Source organism: Schistocerca serialis, chromosome 5 (genome assembly GCF_023864345.2).
Source record: "Schistocerca serialis cubense isolate TAMUIC-IGC-003099 chromosome 5, iqSchSeri2.2, whole genome shotgun sequence".
Taxonomy (NCBI): domain Eukaryota; kingdom Metazoa; phylum Arthropoda; class Insecta; order Orthoptera; family Acrididae; genus Schistocerca; species Schistocerca serialis.
This window is the reverse complement of record NC_064642.1, coordinates 255,538,850-255,551,618: the sequence shown is the minus strand read 5'-3', so window position 1 is coordinate 255,551,618 and position 12,769 is coordinate 255,538,850. Positions and strand designations below refer to the sequence as shown.

The 12,769-nt window shown below is 41.5% G+C and overlaps 1 protein-coding gene across 1 annotated transcript in view; it reads left to right on the top strand.

The window, feature by feature from the left end:
* Nucleotides 1-3,661, top strand: part of LOC126481372 (chitinase-3-like protein 1) — a 104,512-nt gene extending 100,851 nt beyond the window's left edge. The window contains exon 12 of the mRNA XM_050105082.1: nt 3,248-3,661. Within this exon, the coding sequence (XP_049961039.1) occupies nt 3,248-3,532 (285 nt within the window). The 3' untranslated portion in view covers nt 3,533-3,661. The remainder of the gene's footprint in view (nt 1-3,247) is intronic.
* Nucleotides 3,662-12,769: the final 9,108 nt, after the last annotated feature.

The window sequence follows — 12,769 nt, the reverse complement described above, 5'->3', positions numbered from 1 at the left end:
ATATCCGAAAGGAGGAATGGTTAAACATCAGCTAACTATGTGTAACAGACACACGATTATGTTCACCAGTGATTATGTCTCCATAGTTTTGGAGAAGTACTTCACATTTATCTGTCACACTGCCGTGCACCACTCAGATTTTCCAAATTCCCGTCGTATTCTCAGAACCAACATAGCCCGTCTTCACGAGACGTAATTTAAGAAATGAGGCAGGTCTCCGTATACACAAGGAGCTGAATGGTGAACACTATGGAACTTGATGATTCATACACATGTTGACGCTTGTTCGTTAGGAATATCTACTGAACATCTACTCAACATCGTCCTCACCCCGCCCCACCCCCCGCCACCCAAACACACACACACTTTCTAGACATCTAGACATACCATCATCACAAAGTGAGAGGATATGAAACAACAATTAAATGCTGAACGCACTGTTCTTTGACAGCAGCAATAGTAACTAGTCGTTCTGTGAGCAGTCGTCCGTCCTGTGAAGTCATTACTTGTGTAAATAAACCGAATTATTTGGACTTCCTTTTCAACAATGTTCTACTGTTCGCAGAAAATCAGATTCCTCCGATAAATTAATTTTTCTGATTTTTTTATATATCCGTTAGCCTTTCTCTACGCGAGAATGGCCGATTTGAAGATAGTTATTGCACTTAACGTCAGAGAAACAGCTGTATCATGACGAGTTTATGCTGTTCGTCAACAGAATATGTAAACATTTCTCCTAGAAATACATTCAGTCATTTTTCCAGAGGTACTCTATTTTATCCTTTACTAGCTATTGTTCAACGGTAACGGCGAGTCAATACACACATCCTTCACCACATATAATGTGATAGCTTTGTATGCACTGAAAAATTAAGTGCCCCACTGACGATCGCATTCCGCTGTACTTTGTCACTTAACCAAGTTTGGTTCCTACTGTGGCAGAGAATACCCCTGGACAACACATTTGCCACTCATAACAGTGTGGTGAAAGTGACACTGAGTGACACTCGAGAACTTCACGTTCGATTCCCAGTATCCCAGGGACCATTTTTTGGTGGAACAACACGTCATTCAACCTCGTAACTGATTAGCAACCTGAAGGGAGCACATTGGCTCCAGTTTCGAAATCTGACAATAACAGCTGCGAGAGCGGTCTGCTCCAAAAGCGAAGTGCAGTGACGACTTAGGCAGGGGACTAGAAGTGAGCAGTCAACAGAACAGGCCAGTTTCCTACAACTGCGGTAAAACTACGGACTTAAGTATCAAAAAAGTAATTGTCCTTCACCTTCTACGTCTCCTGTGTTTCCAGTGGAGAAATTTACACTACTGGCCATTAAAATTGCTACACCTCGAAGATGACTTGCTACAGACGCGAAATTTAACAGACAGGAAGAAGATGCTCTGATATGCAAATGATTAGCTTTTCAGAGCATTCACACAAGGTTGGCGCCGGTAGCGACACCTACAACGTGCTGACATGAGGAAAGTTTCCAACCGATTTCTCATACACAGCCGGCCGGTGTGGCCGTGCGGTTCTAGGCGCGTCAAGCGGGAGCCGCGAGACCGCTATGGTCGCAGGTTCGAATCCTGCCGCGGGCATGGATGTGTGCGATGTCCATAGGTTAGTTAGGTTTAAGTAGTTCTAAGTTCTAGGGGACTTATGACCTGAGAAGTTAAGTCCCATAGTGCTCAGAGCCATTTGAATCATTTTATTCTCATACACAAACAGCAGTTGACCGTCGTTGCCTGGTGAAACGTTGTGATGCTTCGTGTAAGGAGGAGAAATACGTACCATCATGTTTCCGACTTTGATGGTTCAAAATGGTTCAAATGGCTCTGAGCACTATGGGATTTAACATCTGTGGTCATCAGTCCCCTAGAACTTAGAACTACTTGAACCTAACTAACCTAAGGACATCACACACATCCATGCCCGAGGCAGGATTCGAACCTGCGACCGTAGCAGTCGCGCGGTTCCGGACTGAGCGCCTTAACCGCGAGACCACCGCGGCCGGCTCCGACTTTGATAAAGATCGGATTGTAGCCTATCGCGATTGCGCTTTATCCTATCGCGACATTGCTCCTCGCGTTGGTCGGGATCCAATGACTGTTAGCAGAATATGGAATCGGTGGGTTCAGGAGGGTAATACGGAACTCCATGCTGGATCCCAACGTTCTCATATCACTAGCAGTCGAGATGACAGGTATGTTATCCGCATGGCTATACCGGATCGTGCAGCCACGTTTCGGTCCCTGAGTCAATAGATGGGGACGTTTGCAAGACAACAACCATCTGCACGAACAGTTCGACGACGTTTGCAGCAGCATGGACTATCAGCTCGGAGACCATGGCTGAGGTTACCCTTGACGCTGCATCACAGACAGGAGCGCCTGTGATGGTGTACTCAACGACGTACCTGGGTGCACGAATGGCAAAACGTCATTTTTTCGGATGAATCCAACTTCTGTTTACAGCATCATTATGGTCGCATCCGTGTCTGGCGACATCGCGGTGAACGCACATTGGAATCGTGTATTCGTCATCGCCATACTGGCGTATCACCCGGCGTGATGGTATGGGGTGCCATTGGTTACACGTCTCGGTCACCTCTTGTTCGCATTGACGGCACTTTGAACAGTGGACGTTACATTTCAGATGTGTTACTACCCGTGGCTCTACCCTTCATTCGATCCCTGCGAAAGCCTACATTTCAGCAAAATAATGCACGACCGCATGTTGCAGGTCCCGTACGGGCCTTTCTGGATACAGAAAATACTCGACTGCTGCCCTGGCCAGAACATTCTCAAGATTTCGCAACCAATTGAAAACGTCTTGTCAATGGTGGCGGAGCAACTGGTTCGTCACAATACGCCAGTCACTACTCTTGACGAACTGTGGTATCGTGTTGAAGCTGCATGGGCAGCTGTACCTGTACACGCCATCCAAGCTCTGTTCGACTCAATGCCCAGGCGTATCAAGGCCGTTACTACGGCCAGAGGTGGTTGTTCTGGGTACTGATTTCTCAGGATCTATGCACCCAAATTGCGTGAAAATGTAATCACATGTCAGTTCTAGTATAATATATTTGTCCAATGAATACCCTTTTATCATCTGCATTTCTTCTTGGTGTAGTAATTTTAATGGCCAGTGGTGTATATTTCCATCAGTTACTTTTTACTACATCCATTTTTGGAAACTTGTTTGTCAATTTTTGGCCGTTTTCGTAACATTAAAATCTGGTTCCAGGTTTGGAACACACCGACCGCTAGCAGCAGTGGCGGTAGCAACGGCTGGGGCTCCAGCAGTACTCCTGGAACAAGCGGCCTCGGCAGCCTGCCTGGAAGCAACGTGACAGCGGCGACGCTGTGCAGGGCGCCGGGCTACGTGAGGGACCCGTACGACTGCGGCGTCTTCTACTACTGCTCCGCCTCGTTCGGCGCCTACGCCGCCAGCAGGTTCCAGTGTCCCGCCGGACTCGCCTTCGATCCCCGCACGTCGATCTGCAACTACAGAAACCTAGTCTCCTGCTGACGAGCTCTGCGGTTTTCCGCGATTGTACAGCAACACGCAGTGTGAATGACGGAACGACAACGTGAAAAAATTGTCCATCAAAAACAGAAACCAATTATTTATTTCAGTATGAAAACTATATGTGGGATACTTCACTGGCATAGATCGAGTTTCTTTATTATTGTTAAGATAAATAAATACGATTGTTAAAGTGAGTACCTACAGTGAGAATTATGAATATAGATAGGTCGTAGTCACGGCTATGCAGATCAGAAGTGATTTTCCGATGATTCCATTATCAGAAAATTGCAAACTTTTGGTCTAATGATCGCAGGAAATACATCAGTACCAACGGCAATCTATCATTTTCGATTCCTATAGAATAACACTTTTCCTATTACATGAAGTGTGTTTCTTCTACTTTCAAAACAAACATAAAAATGTAGAAATACTAATTGTGGGAACATGTCAATCGTTATTTGCAGTACGCCTATGGAACATACATTCATTAGCAAATATAGCTGAGTAGTTACACAGTGTCTCTGTTTTTGGCTATTAAAACATTTATGTAGTTATGTATTATGATTGAGATGTTCTTTTCCTACAATTTTAACTCGTATCTCTGTTTTAAAATTGTAGTAATAGATGCAAAAAGGAAATGGGTTTTCATACACTTCTAATTTTATGGCAACTTTTTTTTATTTTTTTATTTTGGGTACTGAGAAAAACGGTGTGTTGCGTAACTGGCGGACCTCAAATCCCAAAAATTTTAACTGTAAACAGGGCCAATACAAGGACCTGCAAATCAAAATATGGATATTTATGGCAACTGTTGCAAATCCTTTCTGTTTTCTGTAACTTTTGTAGCATTTTTTCTGAATCTCTTTTTTTGTTTTTAATGATTCTGTATTTATATTGTATTTAATATAATTATAATAAAATATTTTTCTTTCATTTTGTGTTTTTCCTTGTGAAAATTGTTATTGTTGAAATTATTACACTAACCTCTAACGCACGGCGTTCCGGGCGTGAAGGAGCGCCGGTTCCCGGCACGAATTCGCCCGGCGGATTTGTGTCCAGGTCCGGTGAGCCGGCCAGTCTGTGGATGGTTTTTAGGCGGTTTTCCATCTGCCTCGGCTAATGCGGGCTGGTTCCCCTTATTCCGCCTCAGTTACACTATGTCAGAGATTGCTGCGCAAACAAGTTCTCCACGTACGCGTACACCACCACTACTCTACCACGTAAACATAGGGGTTACACTCGTCTGGTGTGAGACGTTCCCTGGGGGGTCCACCGGGGGCCGAACCGCACAATAACCCTGGGTTCGGTGTGGGGCGGCGGAGAGGTGAAGTGGACTGCGGTAGTCGTGGTGGGGTTGCGGACCACTGCGGCTGCGGATAGGACGGAGCCTCTCCGTCGTGTCTAGGTCCCCGGTTAACATAACATAAAATAACCTCTAACGACGGAAACCCGATTGCCTCATAGCACTTACTTTGCAGAATTGCTGGTAGTTGACGCATTCCTCTGAAAGACGTTGCTACATACTCTGTAAAGAGACCAGCACTTAACAAATATCAGGCCCTGCTCTTTACAATGCCCGCCTCTGAGCGTTCAGTGCGTCTAGCTGCCATGCGAAGACCTGGGTTCAATTCGCGGTACTGCCAGGAATATTTCCCTAACGGGAGGACTGGAAAGTGGTGCACTCATCCGCGTGAGGCTATCTGAAGAGAAATTGGAATGAGAAGTAGCAGTTCCAAGGTCTGAAAACCACACAACGACTCTCCTTTGCATATCCAAATGACGCCATCTGGCAGAGGATGATACGGCGACAGTTCGGCGTCGTTTGCTGCTCTGAGCGTGGTCGCCGCGTTGCTTTTTACGATTTACGGCGGATTTGCTATTAAGTGCTTGGAGAGCAATTTTATAAATTTACCATTACCTCTTTGCTTAATGTTTTGGGTACTGGTGACGATACATACAGTTGTTACTATCATTTTCTGTAGGTGAATTTCAAAATGAACCAGTCTTCAACCCGAAGACAGATGTAACGCCGCTCATTTGACGTGGTCATAAGGAAGGTGATGCGCGCTTGTCTTTCACCGACTCGGTCAGTCAGCTACAGAGGGACTTCGTGAAAAATTATACGATGCGTTCAAGTAAAACAAATACACAACATTGTTATAGTGAAAGTCATAGTAAATACCAACCAACTATATCAGAAACTGAGGTCCCTGTTGTAAATCATTCATTTCGTCTCCAGCAGCCTTTTACATAAAAAAACAACACAGTATCGAACAGCTGTGAAAGGATAGATCATATTTTTATCCGATGGAACATACATTCATTACCAAATATAGCTGAGTAGTTACACAGAGACTCTGTGGAAAACAGACTTGTGACCAAATACACTAACATTTGTGAAATTAAAAAAGTATAGCAGAGATTAGTTACATGACAAAACCTAAATGATTTGGATTACAGAATTTTACTCAATTCTGACACTGAGCATTCACTACGCAGTGACAGTTACTAGCTACAATCAGAGACACTGTTGACATAAAATCAAAGAGGGCATAAATATGTGCCTGGGGTATCTCCCTCCAAGTAGTTTGTATGAGAATCCACAATGCATCAACATTATTTGTTGAAAGTCAGTGACTCTCTATTGCCGAAACATACACCTTTCAGATGCGATATTTCTGTTTGGCCCATCCGTTAGAGTAGGTGGCGAAATTCTACTTGCGTTGTGGGGGTGCATATTCTATTTCTGGCACAATGAACACACAAACACAGAGAAAAACACGAACAGAGTGTGACAAGAATGTCGTGAAGCGATATTTTTGTATTCAGTATGCCGAAAGTCGATTGCATACTGTTACAATGCAGGCGACATTTCGCCACCTGGCCTCTGTGCTTCACCTAACAGAAATAACTCACCTAAAAGGTGTGCAGACAACGCTACAGAATATAACGTATGGCCTCTTGAACATATCGTGCTGTCGGAACGCTTCCTACCAAAGTATTAGCTGAAAAAAAGTTGATAAAAGAAGCGGCCAAATGTTTTGTGAAATGATTTATCTAAAAGTAAGATATAAAACAGATTAGAAAAATAAATGGTTCAAATGACTCTGAGCACTATGGGACTTAACATCTGAGGTCATCAGTCCCCTAGAACTTAGAACTACCTAAACCTAAGGACATCACACACATCCATGCCCGAGGCAGGATTCGAACCTGCGGCCGTAGCGGTCGCGCGGCTCCAGACTGAAGCGCCTAGAACCGCTCGGCCAAAGCGACCGGCGAAAAACATTAGAGAAACGTTTTGCGCGCCTTTGAATGTTGATAGAAATCATGAGCAGCAGATTGCGTATCGGTTGAGAATATCAAATTCAGTGTTTAGTCCACTAGTGGATATTTACTGTACATGTTTAGGAGCATGATGCAAAGGCAAGTTAAATGTTTCCCTAATCTATTTTATTTCTTACTTTTAGGCAAATCAGTTCACAAAACACTTGACCATTCTTTTTCCAAAATTTTTTTTTTCAAGTTTTGTTCAGAAAGAATGGAATATAGCGTATTTTTGACACTTTGTAAGTAGGCTGTTTATGTTTTCTCTATGTAAGTAGGCTGTTTATGTTTTCTCTATGTAAGTAGGCTGTTTATGTTTTCTCTATGTAAGTAGGCTGTTTATGTTTTCTCTATGTAACTAGGCTGTTTATGTTTTCATATTGGCAACGTTACGTAGCGCTCAATATGAAAATCACTGGCTGTGCTGTGTGCAGTCTGTGGCTAGTTTGCATTGTTGTCTGCCATTGTAGTGTTGGGCAGCGGCAGCTGGCTGTGAACAGCGCGTAGCGTTGGGCAGTTGGAGGTGAGCCGCCAGCAGTGGTGGATGTGGGGAGAGAGATGGCGGAGATTTGTAATTTGTCATGAACTGATATATATATTATGACTTGTGATGATATTAAGGTAAATACATTGTTTGTTCTCTATTAATATCTTTCATTTGCTAACTACCCCTATCAGTAGTTAGCGCCTTCAGTAGTTTGAATCTTTTATTTAGCTGGCAGTAGTGGCGCTCGCTGTATTGCAGTAGCTTGAGCAGCGAAGATTTTTGTGAGGTAAGTGATTTGTGAAAGGTATAGTTTAATGTTTGTCAGGGCCATTCTTTAGTAGGGAATTTTGAAAGTCAGATTGCGTTGCGCTAAAAATATTGTGTGTCAGGTTAAGCACAGTCGTATATAAATTGTTCAAATGGGACGTTACATATGTCGACCCTTAGCCGAGGATACCTCACTGGAATCTTCAGATTTTTTGTTGTAGTTTGTGTAATTAGTGTAGATTTTGTTTATTGCTAGCGCGTAATTGTAGAGAAAATCTCCTTTGTAGTTGCAGTCTTTCATTGTTGTACAGTAAAACAGTTGTAGCATGCATGTAGATTTGCACCAAGTATTTCGCAGCTGCAATTAACTAGATATTATTTTCAGTGCTATGTTTATGTGTTCTCTTATTTTTGATCTTCAAATTGTGTTTTTCTGTGTTGTCGTGTGAAATACTGTGACAATAATGGCGTGTGAAACACGTAATACTAGGCTCCAAAGTAAACTGAGAAATGACAGTGAAAATGAAAGCAGTGTGTTAGCGCCACCGAGTAATGAATTAACTGATGTTCAAAGTAGTAATTTGGTAATTGTGCATAGGGAAATGGAGCGGGCGTCAAATAATGGTGTAGACATTGAAACATGTAGAGAACAGTGAAGCATTATCGATCGATCGGTCGGCAACAGCTCGCCTCAGGAATCCGAAATGACAGGAAACAATCTCGCAAATACTGTAGATTCAGGTTTTGGATCCTCACCGTTTTCTCAAATAAGTCAAGACACATTTTCTGCTTGTCAAAATGTGAATGTTGCCGGTGCAAATGCACTGCCGAACAGCGTAGAGAAACAGATTCCAGACACTAATACATTATTATTGCAATTAATGCAACAAATGGAACAAAATCAGAGACAAACACAGCAACAGTTAGACACAGTGGAACAAAATCAGAGACAAACACAGCAAAAGCTTCAAAAGTTAGACACAGTGGAACAAAATCTTAAAAAGTTAGACTCATTGGAGCAAACTCTTGAACAAACACGTGAAGATTTAACTACTGAGTTACATAACATTGAATCTAAATGTCAAAAAGTCTGTAATGACGTAAAAGCACAAATTTGTGAGCATTTTCAACCTATTTTTTCGCGGCATGAAAATGCATTACAGAATCACGAAGCAGCCATAAAAGAACTGCAAATTATTGTTCATGAAAATCATGAGACCTTGCAAGCTAAATTTGACTCAGTTGCATCTACCGATTCGGTTACGCAACTTGCAAAAACTCAGGAAAACTTTAAGGACACAGTAGATACTCTGAAACTTGGTTCAGAAAAACACACTGAAGAAATAAGTACACTATCGGAGAAAGTAGCCGAACTTTCGGATCAGGTCACTAACTTATCTACAAAGGTAGATGATGATCTGAATGACACAAGACCCGTAGCCTTCACTGACACAGAAGAGTATGAACAAATAAGAAAATTCAAACAAAATCAGAATCAAATTAATACACAACACCAAAGAGAAATCCGGGAAGTACAAGATCAGCTGACACAGGTAATACAAGAATTACGTATTTCAGAGGACACTCGCGCTCCAACACGGGAAGAGGGACTTAGAAACACGGAAAAGCCGCAAAATAATAACACTGGGCATTTCGGAAATTATGAAAGAAATTGGCAATGTGCACCGAATTTTGAGATGGAACGGCCGACACGACCTAACAATGACCGCTATGCGACTCGCCGACATGACGATTTTGACTATAAGCTGTTCATTACTACACGTAAATTCAAAACATTTAAGAATTCTGGCAACGACATTCATCCACAAGCATGGCTCCATCAATTTTCTCATTGTTTTCCTCCCAACTGGTCATTGGAGCACAGATTAGAATTTATGTGTGGCTACTTAGAGAATGAACCAGCTGTGAGAATGCGATCGGTCATTCACGATTGCCACAGTGAAGGAGAATTTTACCATGCCTTCCTCTCAGCATATTGGTCGCAAGCTACACAAGACCGTGTAAAACATGGCATCATAATGATGAAACATTTCGAACAATCTGAATTCTCCAGTCTTGTGAAATATTTTGAAGACATGTTGCACAAGAATCAGTACCTGTCAAATCCATACAGCCCCTCAGAACTCATCCGCATTTGCTTAATCAAACTGCCTGAACATTTACGACATATTATTTTGGCAGGACGTTGCAAAGACGACATTGAAGCATTTCAGGGACTCTTACAAGAATTAGAAATTGACACTGACAATCGCGGAACGCGAAACCAGGAACACAGCAATTACAGGTCACATCCGTCGCAATTCCGCGATGAAAGAAATAATAACTGGACGCGACAAGGCTATTCTCACAACACAAATCGTGACCGAAATAGACACCACCCGTATTACAACCGTTGGCAGAGTAGTAATAATTACAGGGAAAGATCACCTCTCCGCGGTAGTGACTATCACAGAGACAATCAGAGAAACAGACAATTTGGGAACCAAAATAATTATTATCAAGGGAGACAGAATAACTTTAGACGCAACGGTCCAACGCGCAGTTACGATTCAGGGAGAAATTCTCCACCACTTAACCGACAAGAAAGGAACTACAGGAACTACCGACATGACGACAGACGATGTGATCGTAACGACAGACCTGAATTGCATCAGAACTGGCGGGATTTAAACAGGGCAGGGCCCTCTCGTCACGGTGAATTTGTAGAAGTTAGGTCTCCAAATCCCAATAACGACGCGCGCCAACAAAGGAACAGACAATGACTCGCACAGCAGGCAGCCGCGTGCGCCCGCTGGCTCCGAGAAAAATAACATAAGACGCTAACCTTGAGAAATATCCCAGTATTCTTTACCGACGTATACCGCACGATAACTGGGTTGATGTTGAAACTCTGAGTACTATGAAGAGTAAAAGATTGTACCACATTTCAAATGTAAAACCGTTTATTGAAAGATAATCTGCTTTTTAACTTTGTCTTTGCCATAAAACGTTTCACTTCACGTTACTAGTATGCTTTAGAAACTGTTACCATGCAACAATGTTTGAAGTTAAATATCCAGCCAAGAACCAAGAGAAATTATTTAAACAGAAATTACGAATGCATTGTTATTGTGAACAGGAGACACAGTGTTATTGTGTGTGTACATTCTTGCTTGTTAGTTGCACGATTATGTAACGACTATAAGGCTCACATACTTAGAACATTTACCAGTACTGCTAATGAGATTTTAATGCAACATTTTGGTTACCTGAAAATACATTCTGTATTTAAAGTGCTTTCTGAGAGATACCAGATGACACAGAGGTTAGTTTATGTGACAGCTACACGATTTTTATCACGACGCTACTAATGAGTGACAATTTACAATGTTGCTTTTGCGGTGTATCTGTTTTATATCTGCACAGTTTTCTGAATTCTTCTGGAAAGACAAACATGTTTTAGTAGTAACTTTTGTGATATAGCAACAATGAGACAGCCTTTTTTCGTGGCACTTTCTTCATCACAACAATAAGCGTAATAAGTATGATATCTATACGCAAAGCATTTCACTTTGTTTATCATGAGGTCAGTACATTGACTTCTGCAGAACTTAGCTTTGGGGGACGATAACTACGACACTTCCACAGAGATTATCTTACAGCAAGACGCATGTTTAGCGCTACAGGACACGTATTTGAGTGATCAATTTCGTACTAAAAACATTTATTTTCAAAGATATTTGAAACACAATGATACAAAGTTTTTCCGTGATATATTTCATTCCATTGGTGTAATCTGTAACACCTGAGGGTATAATTACATTAATCCTCAGGGGGGTACACGCTTACTTTGTGTACCATGTGTATGGCAACCACAAGGAACCCTAGCTAATATGGTATTTGCTTATACAACTTTACACATCGGTACCATATTTCTCTAACACACAAATTACACAGCTATCTGATCATTTAACTGAGAGAGATAAACATTTATTTTTACTATATCAGTGACAGATGTTTACGTAATTACACAGTTGGATAACTTCACACTTATGAAACTGTATTTTGTCTGTGCATTGTAAACTGTTCATATTTTTTCGGAACCATTGTGATACTATGAGAGCTTTGAATGATGTATTTGGTAAAGGGATTATGATTTTTAAAGTACGTTTGAGGCAGATGACACTTTTGACATGAGCAGAGAATTTTTTTAATTATTGGAGGAAGCTACGACGATTTTGAGATTTGACTGAGGTGTTATGATGTTATTTTTACGACGACGATGTGTATTATGCTGCTGAGGTATGTTTATGATTAATAGGCTGAGGCTACATGAGTTATTTTATTATGCTTCATATTTATAATGACGAAATATTGACGAGTGTCGATGGATACGTATATGTGTAATAAGGTAAGGAGTAATGAATAGTGGGTAGGGACTCTTGACTTGTGAAAAACGATGTTGGAAACCAAGAATCGTACTTTAAGAGTTATGACATGTGTGAATCATGTGTGAATGTATCACAATGCCACTGAACATTTTTTGGACACTGTTATATTCATAGGATTTTGTTTCTACAGATTTGCAACGCTAATTCTTGACCTGTGAAGTATTTTTATGTGAGACTGTCACTTTAGCGAAAATTGCTGTCGTAAATATTTCCGTACGAAAGTTAAGTGACCACCTGCACGTAATGCGTCGCGGGCACCCAGCTGTGTCAGACGCCTGGAGAAAAAGTCATTAGCGCGTGCCTTTCAGAGCACAGGAAGATAGAACAAAAAAAAAGGGGAGGCCATTATCCTTGGAAATATTTTTACATCTGCACACCTGATTATGACAAGCGTCTTTCTACGAGAGTTGAGAGAATTTCTACTAACTTATGAAATGTCACATGACTATTGAATGATATTTTTATGCTTTGGTTTGCGTAATTGCTTATTTCATTTGATACCTGTTTTTCAGCTGTGTTGCAGCATTGCTTTTATAAAATAAAATGCATTTGCTAATGTGAACACTTTCTGTCAACAGATCTATTAAATAATTATTTTATGATCCACATTCTTTAAAAAAGGAGCACTTGGAAAGGAAAGAACAATAAGAAGGAACTAGTAACTGCATTCATAATTTTCTTTTCAAGTAATTGGTAACTTTTTGG